Genomic DNA, 21,118 nt, shown 5'->3' on the forward strand with positions numbered 1-21,118 from the left:
GATAGAATGGGCCACACTTAGTGTTGACACAAGGTGTAAAAAGGTAGCCACGGAGGGCATCACGGGCCTGTGATGGACAGGATAGGAAAATAGCTGGTGTCTATTATGACCTGGATTCTGCACTTGACAAAGGCCTTGCTGAAGGGAATGCTTGAGCCCAGCTCTTCAGGTTGTTCCTCAGAGAAGTCTGACCTAACCAATCTTTTTAGAATTATGTGAGATTGTCAACAAAATCATGTTGATCAGGGTGATCCAGCAGGCATATATCTCGAGTTCCAACAAGCATTTGACAAAGTTCCTCACCAAAGGCTCCTGAGAAAACTTAGCGGTCACAGGATAAAAGGACAAGTCCCCTTATGGAATAGTAACTGTTAAAGAAGAAAAAGCAGAGGACAGAAACTAAAAGAAATTCTACACAATTAAGTAAGTAGTGGTCCCCGCCCCACAGATCTCTACTGGGAAGCGTAATATTTAACTTGTTGTGGAGTCAGGGGTGAGTGCAGTGAGGTTGCCAAGTTTCCAGATGGCACCAACGTATTCTGGAAGGTAAAATCCCAAGAAGACTATAAATAATTCCAAGAAGATCTCTTGAAACTGTGTGAATGAACAGTAAAATGAAATTCAGTGGCCCAGTTCACACAGGCTGAGCAAGCAAACAAGCTGCCTCCTACCTGCCACTTCTGCTTTGCATCCGCTTTCTGAAACAAACCAGGAATGCCCTGTTCCTGGGTTGTTAGCTGTAATGGCTGAACCTGGCACTCTGGGAAATCAACTTGCTGACAAAGGTCCGTATAATCAAAGCTATGGTTTTCCCCGTAGTAATGTATGGCTGCGAGAGCTGGACTATAAGGAAGGCTGAGCGCCGAAGAATTGATGCTTTCGAACTGTGGTGCTGGAGAAGACTCTTACGAGTCCCCTGGACTGCAAGGAGGTCCAATCAGTCAATCCTACAGGAAATCAACCCTGACTGCTCATTGGAAGGACAGATACTGAAGCTGAAGCTCAAATATTTTGGCCACCTAATGCGAAGAGAAAACTCACTGGAAAAGACCCTGATGCTGGGAAAGACTGAAGGAGAAGGGGATGGCAGAGGATGAGATGGCTAGATAGCATCACTGATGCAATGAATATGGACTTGAGCACGCTCCGGGAGAGAGCGCAGGACAGGAAGGCCTGGCGTGCTATGGTCCATGGGGTCACGAAGAGTCGGACACGACTGAATGACTGAACAACAACAACAACAAAAACAATCCAGAGTTTTAACCCAACAACAAACCAAGGGTTCAAACTCTAGGTTGTTTAACCCACAACAACCCAGAGTGCTGGATTCTGGCATCACAGCTAACAACTCAGGAAAAGGGTATTCCTGGATTGTTTCAGAAAGCAGATGCAAAGTGGAAGTGGGTGGCAGCATGCTTGCTCACTCCTGTGCAACCTCACCAGTTCATGGGTTGCGTGCCATTACATGCAAACCAAGTCAGTGTATGTTAAGTGTAATGAATGTGAAGCACATGGGGCAACCCCCCCTGCATAACTCCACATATATACTAATGAGTTCCTGAACTGGCTGCAGGTACCCGCATGTTGGGACTGTGGTAGATAACTCATTGAAGCATAAACCCAGTATACAGTTGCAGTGAAGATGACAAATTCTTCCCTGTGAGGAAAGGCTTTTGGAGATTTTTAGATTAGGAAAAAAATGGAGGGGGGACATAGTAGAGGTTTATAAAATCATGGATGGTGTGGCAGATATAAATAGAAAGAAATGCTTCTAATAACACTAGAATATGACACCATTCAATGGAACTGATTAGCAGTAACTTCAAGAGGGACAAAAGAAGGTATCCCTTCGCGCAGCCCATAAATATGGAATTTAGTTCCACAAGATGTAATGATGGCCACTAGCTGAGGGTCAAACTAGACATACAAGGCAATAGCATGTATGTTGAACACATACTATTCCTGTTCACACATAAAATGTGTGTGTGTGTGGGGGGTAACTTTTTACAGATAATGGAACATGCAGGCGAGAGGACCAAAATCACCCTTCCCCTTTCTTACCTTCTTGAGCACCATAGCTTTTATGCAGTGTTCCCCAGCCTAGTTCCAACAGCATAAGTGAGCCAGATAAAAAGAAAACTACTTAAATCTTCAGAGAACAGCAAGGGAGGGGGTGGGTTTTGTCCCACACACCTCACTTGGTCCTTTATTTTTAAAGGATTAGACAAAATCCATGAACTATAAATCTAATTACAGGTATTAGCCAGATGGAACCTCTGTTTTAGGAAGCAATAAATCTCTGAATACTGCATACTCAATCAATGTTTTTTGCATTCATACCCTGTCAATGAGTTTCCCACATGGCTACTCTCGGAAACAGAATATTGGTCCAAGGGGACCTGGGCATGGCTAGTTACAAAACACACATTTCCAAAAGACAAAATAGTGAGACTAAAAGAAAAGTAGCTTGCCAAAGAACTTAAATTTAAGTTATAGGAGAGGCCTGAGCTCCAAAACACAAAAATTCTATTTAGGACCCAAATAAAGATGGTGTTAGAGGGCAGCACTTTGGTTTGCAGCATGCCAGCCTCCCAGTTAAAAGAACAACAAACTTTTAAAAAACTTAATAAAATAAACATCAGGAAGGGCAGGCTCCAAGAGAGGTCTGCAGCAGCACATTGCTGCCCATGGGTACCACACTGGAGACCCCAAAGTTAAAATATTATATTTGTAGGAGTCTTGTCTAGAACTAGTCCTTAAAGGAGAAAGAGAAAGTAACCATTAGGAAGGTCACACGCTTTAGGTTATAAAGTAGACCACAAACAACTGAACATGAATCAGCATACAATACTGTTACCAAGAGGATCTAGCAACACACTGAGTTGCGTCACAATCTGAATTACATCCAAGATAAGAAATCAGCACCTGCCTCACCATTACACAGGCTAAAGCAACCTACCTCAGGGCCAAACTAGATAAGACAGCTGCAGCCACCTTTCATCACATTTCCACTCTATCCATATATAAAGCAGCAGTGTGTGTGGGGGTCTTGTTTTAAGGTGCAAAGAGACATGTTGGTGAGGTGATCTGAGTTGTGAATCCTCCCGGATAGAGAAAGCCTGGCTATAGCCATCCATGCTCCAAGTTAGACTACTGCAATGTATACTATGTGGGTTTGCGTTTGAAACATGTTAAGTTTCCAAACAGAGCCTTCAGGCTACTAACTGGAACCAGACACTGGGAATGCATCTTGACAGTCCTTAAAAGGCTCTACTGGCTTCTAGTCCATTTCAGAGCACAATTAAAAGTGCTGGTGCTTACCTTTAAAGCCCTACAGTCAGGGCCAGAAATATTGGAACAAGGATAACTGTTTTGGCAGTTGGCCTCTGTACACCACCACATTGAGGTTGAAAGGAAACACACCCAGATGGGAGCGAAGTCAGGACTTTCAGCTGTAATTCAAACGGTTTGACAAAAGTGGGGCACTAACCATTCTAGAAGTACAGCCAGTGGCATACACACACACCCATCACTGGTGGCTGAAAAAAGAAGGACTTAACTGGCAAGCTCAGCAACAGCAAAAGGCCTGGAAGACCACAGAAGACAACTAAAGTGGATGACCGCAGAATTCTGCTCATGGTGAAGAGGAATCCTTTCACAACATCTAGCCAGGTCAAGAACGCTCTTGAGGAGGTAGGCATGTCATTGTCAACATCTACAGTCAAGAGACAGCTTTATGAATGTAAATACAGAGGCTTCACAAGAAGGTGCAAACCACTGGTAACACTCAAGAACAGACAGGCCAGATTAGCCTTTGCCAGCAAACACCTAAAAAAGCCTGCCCACTTCTGGAATAAGATTCTTTGGACTGATGAAACCCAGATTAACTTGTACCAGAATGATGGGAAGAGAAAAGTATGGAGAAGGAAAGGAACAGCTCATGATCCAAAGCGTACCACATCATCTGTCAAACATGGTGGAGGCAGTGTTATGGCATGGGCATGTATGGCTGCCAATGGAATTGGGTCACTGGTGTTTATTGATGACCTGACTGCTGATAAACACAGCAGGATGAATTCTGAAGTGTATAGGGCTATACTTTCTGCTCAGATTCAGATGAATACTGCCAAACCGATAGGACGCCGCTTCATATTGCAGATGGATAATGACCCAAAACATACAGCAAAAGCTGCCCAAGAGTTTCTGAAGGCAAAGAAGTGGGATGTTCTTCAATGGCCAAGTCAGTCACCTGATCTCAACCCAAAAGAGCATGCTTCTCACTTACTGAAGACAAGACTGAAGGCAGAAAGACCCATAAACAAGCAGCAGCTGAAGGCAGCTGCAGTAAAGGCCTGGCAAAGCATCTCGTGGGAGGAAACTCAGCATTTGGTCATGTCCATGGGTTCCAGACTTCAGGCAGTCATTGACTGCAGAGGATTTTCATCCAGGTATTAAAGGCAATCCTTAAGTTTGACATGATGTTGGTTTGTTCCATTATTTATGAGGCACCTATGATGTGGGGGGGGTATGCCACTGGCTGTCCTTCCTGAATGGTTAGTGCCCCACTTTTGTCAAACCCCTTGAATTACAGCTGAAAGTCCTGACTTCGCTCCCATCTGGGTGTGTTTCCTTTCAACCTCAATGTGGTGGTGTACAGAGGCCAACTGCCAAAACAGTTATCCTTGTTCCAATATTTCTGGCCCTGACTATACACAAGGGCCTTCCTCTGCCATCTGAAGTGAGGCAGATGGCTATGGGGGAAGAGAGCCTTTTCAGCTGTGGCACCTCATCTGTGGATCTCTCTCCCCAGGTAAGTTCATTGGGAACTTGCTGTAACTGTTTTTAATACTTCTCTAAAGTTTACTAGGCTTATTGTGCTTTTATTAAATCACCCTGGAAATTTTGAGTTGAAGGATTAAATAGAAATACTTTAAATACATAAACAAAACTCTAGTTCCTCCTTCAACTTGCTTCCCTGTGATCAGTTGCCTCTAGCACTCCTCCCCCCCCCCCCCCGACTGACTCAGTTCTGGTATTGGAGCCAGCTGGGGGGGAAAAAATTTGTGCAACCAGCCACAGGGAGGTAAGGCAGGAACAGGTGCTGCTTCACTCCCCCCACCCCCCACCCCGTGCCCTTTTTCATGTTAAAATAAGACCTCTTATTCCCCACTTTATAGGTGAACTGGAAGGACACACAATTTAAGAAACATGCTGCTGCTATCAGATCTAGTAACATCTAGCCCTCAGATGGCAGATTTCGGGGAATCATTATAGGGCAGTAAATTATTGAGAGAGAGAGCGCACATGTATACCACCATCAATAGTGAGGGGGCATTTGTATTTCCTCCCTCTGACACCAAAATGTCTGGAACCAGCTCTGGATAATCCCACTCTTTAGCACTTCTGAGGCCTTCCACTTGAGTTCCTTCCACATGAAGGCTTGCACCCTCCATTAGAAAATACTGCTGATCATAAAGGGTTTATAATGCAAAATGTACAAGAGCAAACTGAAAGTTACGTGTGGGGCTCCTCTTAGGCTGCAAACAGGCAATCCTGGAAAGAGAAGTGGGGATGGCCTATTTTGTTCTGGGGCAAGCTGTTTTCCTCTGTCTTTCTTCATCACACATACCAGGATATGAACTGAATGCCTATCATCTCTCCTGCCCACATGTTTCAGGTGACTGCCCTCCTTTTGTTTTATTTTTCAAGCACTTGCACAGCTGCGTGATCAAACACTCATTCAGTGCTTGATTTTTCGTTTTGAGGTGATTTTTACACTTTAAAACTCCTACTCTGAGAAGGGGTGACTGAAACAAAGGCTAGCCAATCAGCATGGTGCAAAGCTCTACTCCAAGAAAGGGAAAGTGACTTTATGACTGAAACTAGGGCTAATCTATCAGCACAGCAGAAATCTGGTTTCTGCTGCAAGGCAGAAAAACAGTTTACCCCTAAATTCAATCTGGGGATGAAGACAGTACATACAATCTCAAAGGCAGTGAGTGCACATCCACAAAAGGGTCACTGTGGAAACTGTGTACATTTGTATGTACCACTGGAGGAAAGTAAACAGAAAAATATTAATCTGCAGAGTCATGTTAAGTTTTCAGCACTATAAAATTCCATACAGATGGACTGTGTCACATATTAATTCCTAGATAAAAATGAGCAGTGATAAGTCACAAAGGCACCTTAGTGCAATCACTTCCATTTTTAAAAAAGGTTTTCTAAAACTCACAGCAGAAGAAGGAGTTTAATTTGAAAAATGTGATGGTAAAAAACTAAAGAATCTGAAACAAGGAAGCAGAGGAAGACAAATAAAAATTGTAATCCTATGTACACTTCCTTGAGACTGAATCCCATTGAGCTAAGTGGGGTTTACTTCTGAGTAAGCATGAACAGGATTGCACTGCATGTGTTGTAGTTTTTCAGTAAATATGAAACCCCTCCAAATATTGTCTCATGCTTCTCAGCATTTGAGGAAGGAAATATTGCAGAATAAATGCACCAGCTGGTGCAGATGGACGGTTGATCACATCTATCTATCGGGTTCACAGAACTTATACGAAAAGTATGCCCCACCCATCCACCCAGTTTTTATCATATTGTTCAGAGCTTGGATTAAAAAAAACAAACCAACAAACAGCCACCCAGGCACACCATCTCAACAACATCACATCTCAGCATGGTAAAATACTGTATCTATCGTCTGTACTCTTTTATTAAAACAGCCACAGTGCTGTAGCAAGGTAGTGGACGCTCAAATGTTCTTTGCCATCCAAATCCCATGCCAGTCAGATGCCTAACCTCAGTCTGGGAACTCAGAAGGTGAAGACTGTCTTCCATAAGATTTACCCCAAAGCAGCTGCATTAATAGGAATACAATGGAGAAAATTAGTTGTTGATTACAGCCTATATAGATTACCCTTTACTACTACATAACCAAATTGTATTCCATACCACAAAAGGCCTTGATGACAGGAGAATGGGCAAAACAGTCCTGCCTTTCTATACATCTTACCTGCTGGGAAATCGTTGGGTTGCACCAGCCCCAGGAAAGAGTGAACCATATTGAACAAGCCCTGCAGGCCACCACTTGAGGCAGAGGGTAGTGGGTGGTAGTCAGGCTGTGTGATGTTTGGCAGAGACATCTTAGCAGGGCAACTGCACAGCACAAGTCCCAGATAAAGTATCCAAGGAGCTTCAGGTTTCCTTCATAGGAATCCCTGTCCCACACTGCCGTGGAAAGGCAGCCTGGCCTCTGCAATGATTTCTATTCACTCTCCACTTGGATACAAAGCATTCAGATGTTTTCCCCCACCAGTCCAGGGAATTTGGCTGTCTATCTGAAATAAAGCAGAGGTGTTAGTGTGTGAGTCTACCTCAGTAATCAACCAGGAAAAGATCAGGTAGAAAAATATCAGTCAGCACCTGCTTCCTTGTCTGAGTAGGGATGAGGTGGAGAGTGTGCTTAATATGGGTGTTCTGGAGTTAGAACATGTGACACACACTTTCCAGTGCTCTGATTATGGAGGGGAAGGTAGAAGAGCCTTAATTAAATCCGCAAGGCCTACCCCCCACCCCACTCCCACTACTAGCCACATCATGCCACCCTGTAGCCTTTTAAAACAGTAGCTAAAAGGGCTTGCACAAAAGATTCAGAGGCAGGGCACTGCCACCTTCTCCTCTACCAACCTCAGTCATCAACAGTACCCAACAGTACATGGGCAGAAAACACTGACCATTGCTGATTGGGGAGAAAAGAGCACAAGAGAAGGAGAACTGCAAATATGAAATAAGATGAAATAAGACGAGGCAGTGCTTGTCTCCGCAGCAGACCCATGTGACAGTTGCACAAATATTAGTGGCCTTATTATTTAGTTAAGAGCACAACAAAACCATTTTTTACATCTTGCCCTTGTGATCCCAAGATCTGGTGGGGTCCTTGAGATGCTAGCCTGCCTACCTGTGCAATTGTTGTGTTACTAGATCTCTTCTGAGATTATGAGCTGGATCCAGATTTAGTCCTACTTAGAGTAGACTGACTGAAATCAATGGATCTTTAGTCATGACTGCTTTAATTCCCATTTATTTCAGTGGTTCTACTCCAAGTAGGTCTAAATCTGGGTCTCACCTTATCGTGTCCTCAGGATCTCTCCGTCTTTAAATATCGAATGCACTGCAGGAATAATTCCTAGAAAGTTCTCCCCGCGGCCAGAAGTTCTCACCTGCGTGCGCGCGCGCATGACCCCGGCTAGATCAAGCAGCGCCCCGATGTAGGCAACACAAAGGAGAAGGCAAGAGACGAGCCAGCGGCCGCTCTTGCCACAGAGCTCAGCGTGGGCGCCCAGCTCTGGCCCGATAGGACGCGGGGAGGGCGCAGCCGTCCGGATCCAGCCGCGCCAGCGCCGCGCCGCGCTCAGCTCGCTCCAGGCGGCTCCAGCCCCGCGGCTCCCCTCCGCCGCCCTTGAGAGAGCAGCCAGGGAAGTCTAAACTTCCATCCCCTCCTCTGGCGCTCTCGACACTTCGCTCCTTCAGCTAGGGACGCGAGCAGCAGCCCCTCCTTTCATCTCTCCGCCTCCCGACCTCGCTTTCTTACTGCCGGGAAACTCACGAGCTGGTGGGTCGTTGGGTGGCTGGGGGCGTCGATGGGGACACGCACAGCCCCCCGCGATGCCCGGGGAGGGAAGGGACTGAGCTCACCTGACGCCGCCGCCTCGCGGGGGCGGGGGCAGCCTGCGCGGGAGGAGGCGGGCGCGGAGTCTCATAGTGGGTTTCCTCGACGCGAAACAAAGGGCCCGGGCCCGCCAGAAGAGCTTCGCCTCCTTTCCGAGCCGAGCCAGCAACTCCCCGCCCTGCCGCTTCTCGGCCGCTCCAAGACGCGAAGCCCCCCGGCCCCGCCCCGCCCCGCCCCAGCCCCGGGCTACTGGGCACCTCTACGCAGGAGCCTCTGCCCCCGCAAGGCGAGGCCAGCCTCCCACGCTCCGGAGCGCACACGGCGCTCCCCCTCAGTCCGGGCGGGGGGGCAGAGTCGCCTGTTTTCCCTCGCTTTTTTTAAATAGGCAGCACGAGCAAGTTTTCCTCTGGCTTCGATTTCGCGGGATTTCCCCGCTGAAAACTGAGGCAGGGAACGGAGGGAACGCCTCAGTTCAGGAGAAAAACTGTAAGAAAGCGGAAACGTGGCGACAAGACTTGATCGTCGCTTCTTACCTACAATAAAGAAGAGCCCCGGAGGGTCAGGCCTGACCCGACGAGCTCTCGAGCGCACAACATCCCCGCTGCCTCATCGACAGAAGCAGCCGCCTCATAACGCGCCCGCTGAACGCAATACTCGGCCATTAGACTTCCGTACATCATTCTGTTTCAGCGTTAATAAACGCCGGCCGGCTGGTTTTTAAAACCCCTCCGAAAGCTGGGGAAAGTTCCTCTCCACCTGTTGATCTCGAAAATATGTTCTCCCCACACCCACGGGTGGTTTCTGAGTTTTACTCAGTTATTGTCTTTCTGAGTCGCATTTCCGCTTCTGCAAGCGCCCGGGGCAACGCACAGCGAAAATGCCGCTGCGGAGCGAGAGCGCCGCCGGCATTAGTTACCCGCCGTGCTCGTCACGGGCTACTGCAGCTGCGTGTGGACGCGCCGCTGCCTGCTCTTTTCGCGCCGCTCTCTTCAGCCGGGCTCTCTGGCAGGCGCGTCCTTCTTTCTCTCTCCGCCCCGCAGCCGGCAGGCTCTCCAGTAGCCCTGCGGTAGCAGCTGGGTGAGCCGGCGTCCACCTCCTCCGCGGAACGAGCGGGAGCGGGAGCGGGAGGCTGCGTGGCTCTCGCCGAGACACTCTGACTGTGTTCTCCTCCCCTCAGGATAAGATTGTTCTCAAGCAGCCGCCACGTGGGCAGCGGGGAAAGGAAGGGACCCCTCAGGTGGAGCCAGAGGGAGCTGGGTGGTGGGCAGCCAGCAGGCTGGTTCTGCCTCCTCTGAGGCAGGGGCGTTGAGCCTCTTTCAGCCAGAGGGCCAAGGTGAATTTTGGAGAAGCTCTCAGGGGCCGCATTCCAGCTGTCGGCAGAGCCAAAGGGAAAAGGGGTGGTCCAAATGGGCAGGGTCCACATACCGAAGATGCCAGCATATTTTAGCTTAAGGCCAGTAAGTAACCCTTGGGATAGGCATTCCAGCCTTTTAGACGGGATTGGGGAAGCACAAATGCTGAATAACCACCAAACGATTGGTGGTCAGGGAAACTGACAAAAGGAAACGGCATCTTTCACTTTCATCCCCCTCTGAAATGTTTTGTTCTGCTACTAAATAACATCTAACAAGTATAACTATAAAGCAGGGGTGAGCGGATGGTAGTCTGGAATCTGTGGTAGATATCCGAGTGATTTGCAGTAGGCTAGTAACAGTTTCTGAATTATTTAACCATAACAAAAAGGCTTCCCCCTACCCCACCCCTCGGGCTATTAGCATCCCTTATCTGAAGCAACTCAGATGCAGGCCATTGAAGTGCATGGCTCATGGGATGCAATAGCTCCCCTGGCCCCCTGCCCCGAGCCACTGTTTTGCATCTAGCCCCACCACCCTGACCCACCATTTTGCCCCACTAAGATTTGGCTGGTGGACTTCAGGGTGCTAGTAAAAAACAAAGATTGCACATGCCTGAAGTCTGCCCACACCTACTATTACCTATAGACCTTTACCTTCTAGGACTAGTGATGTTGCTTCCACAGCCAACATCTCTTTCAGTACATGTTCTGTTGCAATTTGTTTGCAGTGGAGAAGGCTGAGCGGCATAAAGGGAACAATGAAGATTCCATGACAGTTGACAACAAGAGGGGAGGGGGAATGTGGAGAGGATGTGGAGAAGAAGAGGAAACCAAGACAGAAATATCACAGCTGGAAAGACAGGGATTATTTCAGTAAGGTGCAGATGGAAGGACAGAGTACCCAGCATTGATCAGTAAACCCTAGAATGCATTTGTGAATCCCAGCCCTGGCTGCATGTAGACAGAGCAACTGACAGCGAACTCAAAGATGCAGGTGCTGTGGAAAGGCATTTGGTGAAACAAAGAGCAGAAGAGGGCAGATTAATATAAAAGTACTAGAAGTAATAAAAGTCAAAGGTTATTAATACTGATTTCCTTTGCCAGCATTATGGCTAGGTTATTGGGTTACTAACACAATTGTCTGTTATTTATTCACCTTATCTTGATTGAATAAGAAATAGTACATTGTATGAGCTGTTATATAATACATTTGATATTTCTTACCAATGAGAATTTCTGTTAATTTCTTAGTACCATGCATTCCAAGCTTGTTAAATAATATTTTGTCCCCTCTGATCAATGCTGTGTTAGCCTATTTCCTAAGCAAAAAATCAAAGGCTGCCATCCTATACACATATATTTGGGAGGAAGTTCCATTAAACAAAAGCTAGGGTTTGCCTGCAATTAATTGAACCTCTCTCTGAGCCTGACAGAAACATTTGCAAGTATTTGATTAAGGGCACAATCCTATGCGTGTTTAGAGAGAAAAATGTCCTACAACTCCCAGCGTTCCCCAGTCAGCCTGACTGCTTGGTGAATGCTGGGAGTTGCAGGACATAAGACTGCACCTGTAGTGAGCTTTTGCCTATGAAAACTTTTCCTCAGTATGTTCGTTAGTCTTCGAAGTGACAAAGGACTCATTTTTACTAAAGCAGACAACTCTTCCCTCTGGAATTTGTCGTGAAGCAGTTTCTAACAAATCTGAACTTTCAGATACAGCAAGCATTGCAGTTTCTATAATGTGAGCTGTAGGAGAGAGAGTGGCTCAGGGCAGGCTGACACATTTTAGAGTCAGAAGAAGTTGATAGGTTTGTTCCATATAGAAATGTAAAGTCAGAAATTCAAAATAAAAGGAATCTTTGCAATGGCAGTTCCTGACATTAAAGCAATCCATTATACGTGGGAAAATATGAAGCATGGAAATAAGTTTGATGAGACTACGATGTTCTCATATAAAAGTATTGTTCCAATTGTGAATAAATTCACACCTGTTCATTTAGTGAGTATAAAACTTTTCCCTACATCTCCTTTGCTGTAGTATCCAAACTCAGAAAGGGGCCACCATTTTTCTTTCCACTTGGTCTGTCAGGTTCTCCTCTCCTGTGAAGAGGAGAGGAGAACCTTTCCTCTCCCGCCCTGTTCCAAAAGCAAGCATCCTCAGGGGAACTTGTACCACCACATTTCCGGCTGCTTCACTTCACTCTGTGAAGCCTGGAGAACGAGGATTTTCTCACAGGGGTTAAACCCACCAAGACTGCCTTGGGGTAGACTGAAGCTGCCACTTGGGAGTCTGAGCTCCTGGTTCATCCTTCCAGAGGGACATTCCTTAGCAAACAGCTCATGACTCAAGGGAAGGGAATTGTTTTGCAAAAACAAACAACAAAAAAAATAGCCTGATTGCTGGAGTAAAGATTCAGGGTTGCTTATTTCCACGCAGTTTGTTTTTAGCCCTAGAAAAATACAGAAGATTGAAACTGGCCTATTTTGCTAGGTTAAGCCCCTCTTGATGAGAAAGATAAATGGCAAACATTTATCTTGCAACAGTAGAACAGAAAAGTTACATACAAAAAACAAGAACAAAGGTAGACATGTTGACTGTAAGAAAAAAATCCAAATTAGTGTAATACCTTTATTAGGCCAACCAAAATATCATTAAAATATGCAAGCTTTTGAGATCTCCCAGTCTCTTTATCAGGCAAGATGTTACAAAAAGCATGTTTGGTGGGGAGGGTGGGAGATGGGGAGAAAAAAAATCCCTGACTTGATGGTAAAGTCACAGGGTATGCATGGGGCTCTGAACATGCAGACAATGTGACTTTACCAAATCTGGTGGGGGGTTTTCCTTTCCCCATTCCCACTTCTTCCTGCCAAACCTGCTTTTGTAACATCTTTCCTGATGAAGAGATCGGAAGATCTCAAAAGCTTGCACATTTGGGGGAGTGATCTTTTGGTTGGCCTAATAAAAGTGTTACACGAATATGGATTTTGTAATTTATTACTTATTTAGGGCGCAATCCTATGGCCGCTAGTCAGTGACTAGATGGCCATAGGAGAGTTTGGTTCCTGGGAACCGACCTCCACCCCCTCCTGTGCTGCCTCGTAGGCAGCGCGGAATGGGCCCTTGCTCCGCGCTCAGAAGAAGAGTGTGGAGTGGCAAAAAAGGGGTGTTCCTGGGGGAATGTCAGGGCTGGGAAGTCAGAAATGCTGGTATGACACATCCTACATGTTGTCCGGCTGCTGCTTCCCGTACTGTGAGGTCCCACAGCTAGACAGCCGAAATCAGCTGTCTAGCTGTAGATGCAGGGCAGCTGAAGCACAGAGGGGATGATCGCCTCTGCACTTTTCCTGCCCTGCATTGGATAGGCAGCCGCCTATCCTGATAGGATTGCGCCCTTAAAGGATTTTTAAATCTTCAGCTGAAAAGGGCTTCTAGAGCAACTGACAAAGATTAATAATAAGATACTCCCTGCCTTTGGACTTCCAATCTAAAGGAGATGACACACAAGAAAAAGGGGCTGGGAGGGAAGAAGAAAAATGTAAAACTCAGGCACCAATTTTTATTACGAAGTTCTTATAGGTATTCTTTCTGGAGGATAAAGCAAGTTCCCTACAGCAGCACCTTCTCTGGGTGATGTATGGTGCCAGGTTGGACTCCCCCTTGCCATGATATTCTTCCTGGGAGGCAGAGAGTTCAGCCTCCCAGTGGCTCTTGGCCCTCAGGCCAATGGATGAATCCATGGTGAGAGGGAGAGATCCGCACCCATACACACACTGGAGGAAATGAGAGAACAAGAAATGGTTCCCAGGCTGTGGCTAGGATGGGATGGGCACCTGGCTGCTGAGCACGTTGCACCTCTTGCTACCCTCCCTCTGACACATCCCCCCCATGTGCATTTTCTAATATCTTGATTCCCAGGTGTTCCTGCATGTGGCTCAGCAAACACCTACAGATGGCAGTAGGATGAAAACCAGGAACCTGCAGGAGTGATGGGTGCAGGTGGCTGAGGGAAAGAAGGAATTAACTGTGTGGCCTCTTTGGGGCAAGTTACTTTTCCATTTTTTTAATAGACAGCTTACACTAAGGAACCCCCCCCCCCCCGACTCTTGCCATCACTTTAAGTTTATATCTGCCCGATGCCTTTGAGGGCACATTCTGGCAGCTAGATATTACAGTACAGCAACCCCATTGCAGCTGATCCAATGGTACCACAATTCTTAGGGTTTTGGTTCTTATGTGTAGATTATCCGATGAGGAGCTGCAGATAACTGGCAGGAATTGCCTTGTCCTGATGCATTTTATTATTTTTACTAGATCCCCCCCCAAAAAAAAGCTGGATGGGAGGGAGGACAGTGTGTGTGAGGGGCTTGAGGGGGCAGAGTGGTAGGGGCAGAGTTGACTGCCACCCCTTTACCCGTAAAATGAATTCTGCTAGATGGAGAGAAGCTTTGAAACAACTCTAGTGTGCTTCCTCACGAGTCAGGTACAAAAAGGGATATATATATATAGATATACAGATATATATATATTTAAATCTCATAAAAATGTAAAGACTACATTTGGAACTGGGCTCTATAAAGACTAGTTCCCCTCACTATTGACAAAGGAGGCGGAGGCATCTGCCTACGTGAGGAAACACTTGTTTGCTTAGGGATTCGAGGTTAGTGAATGTGAACACAAAACAAACAGCACCCAGCTGCAATTGAAAAGGGCCACACACATCAGTGCACCGCCACAGCCTCGCCCTGGTAGTTGTCCTCTGCTCAAGGACTCTTTTTTTGCCAGACACTGAGGGAGTGTCATCCAAGGAAAGAGGGGCAAGGAGACCCAGATTTGTAATATAAAATGCAGACACCCACAATTCAGCACCCTTGTCCAGACTGTGCTGAGAAATCCATGCCTGTGTTCCTTACAGCAATGATATAGCAGAGGCCAATTCTAGTGAGCCTATTTCAGCCTACAAAGGGACTGGCATATGCCCAGCAGCAGGGTTTTCAAACCACACCAGCAAAAGCTCTGCTTTTGAATCTTCCCTCCCAGTTTAAAGAGCAGCTTGTGAACTCGGGTGCAGAGGATAACAGAGGAGGGGTGAGGCAAGATCCCTGTAGGGCACCCCGTTTTCTGAACATCCGTTTTGAAAGTTCAATTTCCATGCTTTCTTTTCTTTAAACTGGCATGCATGTTTCTTTTATAAGAGATTAGAGAAGGGGCAGCCCAGTATTTGATGCATAGAAGATGTTTCCATTTGACAGTAAGCAACAGTGGGAAATATGCATTGTAATCATCACAATTTCCACAATTTCTAAGCCTTTTCCTGCCCTCCCTCTGTTGTCCCCCCTCAGCTGAAATTTAAACTACAAGCTGCTTGAGGCAGGAATTTGTCTTTTTGTTTATATTACTTTGTCCAGTGCTCTATACATAAAGAACTAATATTAAAATAATAATAATACAATGATTAGCAATTTTCCCAATACGTTCCACATATAAATGTTCTTCCTCGGGGAAACTACAACTATATTCTCATCAAATACAATCTCTCTCAAGCTTGCTTTAGAGTAGCTGGTCTATTTTAACCATTTTAGCATGGTTAACTTCCATGCAGTTTTCCTTGGTAAAGGAAAGTTGCTCTTCTAGCACAGCCTTCTCCAATCTGTTGCCCTCCAGATGTTTCGGGCCTCAACTCCCAGAATTCCTGAGCATTGACCATGCTGGCTGGGGCTGATGGGAACTATAGTCCAGAACATCTGAAGGGTACCAGGTTGGGGGAGGGTAGAGTAGCATATTAACCAGCATGCAAATAAGCCTATCATGTATTCATTGGTTTTGCCTTCTCTTTATTTCACTCTGAGTTGTATACATAACAAGCACTGTGTGTGCTTCCATGGCCAACAGCAGTGGTTAGGATGGTTGGGCAGCTGACCAGGCCCACAGCCTGCCATGGCGTTAACTGCGGACCAGAGACACCAGGAATGCTGCAGAGTGCCACCATCTTGTGGGTTTCCCATGGGCAGCTGGTTGGAAACTGTGTGAACAGAATGGTGGACTAGATGGACCCTTGGTCTGATCCAACATGGCCCTTGTTATGTTCTTATCTCTGCTCAGCTTGGTGCCCATGAGCACAAGGCCTTTCAGCAGAGCAAAGTACCATAGTTCCCCCAGTAATGAGGCAGCCAATATATAACAGCAGGTAGAGTGCAATGGCGACAGCCTATCTAATATAAGCAGTTGCTAGTTGCTTCTCTAAAGCCTGCTCAATCAATTTCTCTCTCGTGTGTGTGTGCGCATTTAAATACACAGATACATAATAAAATAATATATAACATCTAACTATTTAAAGAGCTTCACATGCCTAATTTCAATAATCCTTACAACAGCTGCGTAAGGCACATGGATATACATAGCTGCATGTACCTAAAAAAGAAGCCAAAATGTTACTTTTCTGTTGTTTCTGAACTTGTAATTATTTTAATCTTTCTTAATCTCCAGGGTGCTGTTTATTTTTGAAGTGGGTGCGGCTGACAGGAACACCTCTGCGGAGATTAGCTACACAGGAGAACACAAACAGGAAGCAAGAACATTATGGGGAGCCAGTGGGGGAGAGTAAGGCCACACTGTTCTGCTTCAGGGATGGAATTTGTGCTGGCATCAGGACCACTTCCTCTTTGGGAGACACTGCACGTAACACACCATGTTCATTCGATCACAAAGCCATGTTTAAGTTGACACATTTCATTTCAATTTCAGGACCAGTCAGAATGGGTCATAGTCAGAGAAACGTATTGTGAATCGTCTTGGTGAAGAGAACACTTCCTAGTGTTGCGCAGTACATCGTACAGGATGCTACCAGATTAGAGAGAGAATGCAACACACTTTAAAAATGTAAAATGTGCTACATAAATGTTAAGGATGAAGATGTGTTCTTACTCTTCTAAATGGCTTGCATTCCTCCTCCCATGTCCTGTGTATTTGTATTTTGCTTCAGGAACACTTAGATGCAGAAAGATACACATTTCACAATGGAGTTGCATTTAATAATGAATTAAATAGATACTCATGTGTACTCATTGGGATATTATGGCAGGATTGCTGGCCAACCTTTTTGATAACTATAACCAAGAGAAAGGCTGCTTCTGTGGTTTGACATCTTTACCATCACTTGGCCCCTGAATACATCCACAGCTTCTTCCGCCCTGTCTCTCTTGGAAAGAACAACCTGGATTGTAACAACTGTCAGGGGCCAAACGAAACTGCTTCCACCCCCACAAACACATCCCTTCTTTTATTGTACTTCTGTGTGGATTGCAATTAGAAGCCACCTCAGGGGTCAATCTTGGCTGAAAAGTGAGGTACAAATACATAATAAAGTAAGTAAAGCATGTGAGTGGCACATGCTCTTTTGAAAAGCAACAGGATGGATTAGATTACAGTGGATGATGGGATAAAATTGAGGTGATTTAAACGGTCCCTAAACGGTCCTGGCCCTAAAGTGAGCAACTGCCATGGACACAGGGTTCTGCAAGCCCTTCAGAAGTGGTTTGTACTTAGAATTAGGACTGCGCACGGACCGCCCGCTTCGCTTTGGATGCTGATTAAGATGCTGATCCTTCCGAAGCAGCCCTACTTTGCTTCAGACTGATTCGGACCCCATCTGCTTCAACACAGATCCAAATCCGGAGTGACATTCAGACATTCTAATCACTTGTTTTTGGCGTTTTCCCATTGACATGCATAGGAAAACACAAATGGCCATAACCTTTTCACTTTTCACAATACATACATGACATTTGGGTCATCTTCTGCCCCTCCCCTCGTCTTCTGCCCCTCCCCATGGCTGGATCTCTCTCAAATTGATACATTTGGAGCCAGCATCTCCTCTCACCCTCCCCCTTCCTCTCACTCCACATGATCTTTCACAAGTCGATACATTTTGGAGACAGCCTGTCTGGGCTGCTCAGAAGGCATAAGAGCTCCAAATATATGAGGTGGGCCGAGGCGCCTCATAGGTGACCTGCTTTGGTTCAGGGCACCTCGGTGTTGTTCAGATCTGCTTTGTAGCAGGATGAGGCACCTCTGAATCAGCCCACTTTGTCTTGTTATTTGGGCCTCGGACTGAAGCGGTACACAGCCCTCCTTAGAATGTGCTATCAAGCTTTAAAGGCTCTGTGCCTAGTAATAGGTAGGCATAGGCAACTTGTGGCCCTCCAGATGTTTTGGCTTACAACTCCTATCAGCCTAGCCAGCACAGCTGGTGGTTAGGGATGATGGAACTTGTAGGCCAAAACATCTGGAGAACCACATCACCCACCCCTGCTTAAGTCTACCCAAGAGTTCCCTCTGTGTCCTAGAGCAAAGTCAGCGCATGTCTGGTCATTTTGTAGAGCAGGTTGACTTGTGTTTAGGATGATCACATTGTAAGCTATTGTATTGTAGAGGAAAGTATAAGTTGGCAATCACTCTGCAACAACTCACTCATTGAAGCAAGACATCAACTCCTTGTAGTTACAAGTGGGAAGAAAGTTATTTTGTCCAGCATCCTCAGTGGGTGTGAATTTCTAAGGGTGTCTGCGGCTAGAGGTATCCAGTGGCTGGGGACTATCTCTGTGCAATGGCCTGTGGAGACACAGTGCTGCCTCCCAACACAAAGATAGTCCCTCCTTTCTCAGGTGCCCCCCAGGTCCATCCATGTAGCCTTCCATGGCACAGGTCAACCGCCCTACCCCCTTTAAGGGAGACGAAGGGAGAAAGTAAATTATGGAATTTGTCCTATCTTCTTCAGTGAAGCAATGCTGTTGTTGCTGTGTCTCCTTGACAGGTCCCATAACCTGAACAAAAATAGCCCTTCCCTGCTTGTTACTAGCCTTTCTTCACTCCTGTCTCGCTGCAGTAATGTTGTAGCAAAGAAACCCTGTGGAGCAGGACCATCTGCATTTTGTTACTACGAATATGTTTGTAGAACATGCCACCTACTTCCAATAGCTACCAAATGTCAAATACAAAGATCAGTGACTAGTTACATCTCTCCTTCCACCTTCACAGTCCCACATCAGCATCCTTTAAAAAAAGATAAAATGAGATTTAAGTGGAAATCTGCAGCTGGAAATTGGGTAGCTGGAGAAAATTGGCATAATGAGGTTTATTTGCATATCTAACTACAGAATTTGTAACGCACAGTAGAACTCACAGATCAAGAACAGAACTCTGAGTAAAACAGAAACTCTGACTTTGGGCCCAAGACAACAACAGATCTAGGTTTTATTCCACACACCAGTCTCTTCCTACTGGGCTTTTAGTAACCCATCATGGTTTTATAGGGGAAGACGAGTTAGGATATGTAGCAAAAAAGTAACTTTTTGGCTGCTCAAACCAATGAGGAAATGAGCAAGTAATCTGGGCCAATCCCATCTATGCCAGGATTTACCTGACCTTTTGTCCTTTGCAAATGGGATAGGGCAACCCACAACGTTAATTACTTCTTGCCCTCCTCCTGCTCTCACCCCCAAGTGTGTGGCTTCAGCCTGCTGCAGAGCAGGGCCCACTGGTGTGGGCTTTCTCCATCTTGAGGCCTATAGTTTCCTGCAAATGGACAAGAGCCAAGGCACCAGGAGGCCAGGAACTTGATTGATGCCAGAACAATGGCACAAAGGTCTGTTCCCCCTCCCTTCCTGAGTTCCGGACTCTTACAGAACCACAAAGAATGATCCTAGCAGGAAAACAGTTGGGGCCTCCCTAGGGTGGGTCTGTCACATAAAATTTAGAGCCATAAATGTCTCGACTTCCAGGAGGTGGAGTCCTGTGCCAGCAAGGAGTTTCTGCCAGTGCTGCCCAGCCTTTTATGATGGGGCTCAACAACTGATAACATGTCTGGATAGGCCTGAGTAGGAAGAGCAGCCTAGCTGGAGCAGCATGTGGCTGTTTGCTGCGCCAAGGATCTCTTCTGACATCATGTTCCCCTCCTCACTTTTAAAATTTGCATGGAGAGAAGGAGCAAGAGAGCAGCCAAAGCCTTGTGTTTTTGTGATGTTGGAAAGGTCCATTCCACATATAAGACATGACCCGCATCTTTCAAACGTTTTGCGAATGCAGGTCTCAAAATGGGTGACTCACCTTCCCAACATTACCAAGAAACACGTTGTGGCTATTTCCTGGTAGCTTTCCTCCACCCACTTTGAAAACACATCCAAGCAAATGTAGTGCTCTAACTGGCCTTGGCTAGTGAGGCTGCAATGACTCTGGCAGCTAATACACAATTACCCAGAACTATGCAGGGCAATAAGAATGGCCTCTTATGATGCCTTTCCAAAGCAAGGCACATAACATATAGCCCTTTAGGTCAGCCTGAAATAACAGATCTTTTCCTCTTCCCTGCCCACATATGGGGTTGGTGATGATTGCTCAGGTCAGTAACACAGGACATTCTACTGCTGTAGGTAAAAAGCTGCAACTAATAATCCCACTCCAGGTTTCTAGGTGCTCTGACATTGAAATAACAGCTGCCAGGCTCATCTATCCTATCTTCTGTAGAAGTAAAGCAGCTGCCAGTGCAATCATGAGTGGGTTGCAAAGGCATGAGCTCTCGGCTGCCTCCCTCTTGTAGATGTAGGAAGAACAAGGCTCAGCTTTCCCCTTTCACACAAGAACACTCGTCCTTCATCTGCTGGACCTTTTCTGTGACTCAGCGGTGTGCCAGATTCCAGAATGCATTCTCTATTGACAAACACAGTTTTGTAGAAATAGAAGGGGAAGTGGGAGAGGAGGAGGAGAATTTAAGATCGGGAGTTGTGGGCATCAGGAAACAAGAGCTAGTCCTTGAAGATATTACAGGAACATAGGAAGCTGCCTTATAGTGAGTCAGAACATGGGTCCATCTGGCCTGGTATTGTCGACACACCTCCAGAGTTTCAAGCAGGAGTTTTTTCCAGCCCTACCTGGAGATGCTGGGATTGAACCGGGACCTTCTGCACGAGAAGGATGTGCTCTACCGATGAGCCACAGCCCCTCCTGTCAGGCTAAGCAAGGAACACTGAAGGGAGGGACTTGGCATGGGAGAGTGGTTCCCCTTTCTCAAGATCCAGATGAGTAATGACTCTGGAAG

At 46.3% G+C, this 21,118-nt stretch overlaps 1 protein-coding gene across 23 annotated transcripts in view; it reads right to left on the reverse strand.

Moving 5' to 3' along the window:
- Nucleotides 1-9,835, reverse strand: part of LOC146351110 (prominin-1-A-like) — a 48,226-nt gene extending 38,391 nt beyond the window's left edge. For 5 of the 23 annotated variants that reach the window (XR_014789519.1, XM_084846543.1, XM_084846535.1 and 2 more), the window contains exons 1-2: nt 8,701-8,880; nt 7,019-7,343 (exon numbers count right to left, since the gene is read on the reverse strand). Coding sequence is in view for 22 of the 23 variants with exons in the window: in XM_084846543.1 (XP_084702669.1) it covers nt 7,019-7,148 (130 nt within the window). In the remaining variant the exon portion in view is untranslated. Of the gene's footprint in view, nt 1-7,018; nt 7,344-7,428; nt 7,447-8,225; nt 8,881-9,207 lie in introns of those variants that run through there. The other 18 variants (XM_084846544.1, XM_084846536.1, XM_084846530.1 and 15 more) reach the window with 9 other exon arrangements.
- Nucleotides 9,836-21,118: the final 11,283 nt, after the last annotated feature.

This window comes from Heloderma suspectum, chromosome 3 (genome assembly GCF_057233095.1).
Source record: "Heloderma suspectum isolate Gila_16-S chromosome 3, 16-S_ref, whole genome shotgun sequence".
NCBI lineage: Eukaryota > Metazoa > Chordata > Lepidosauria > Squamata > Helodermatidae > Heloderma > Heloderma suspectum.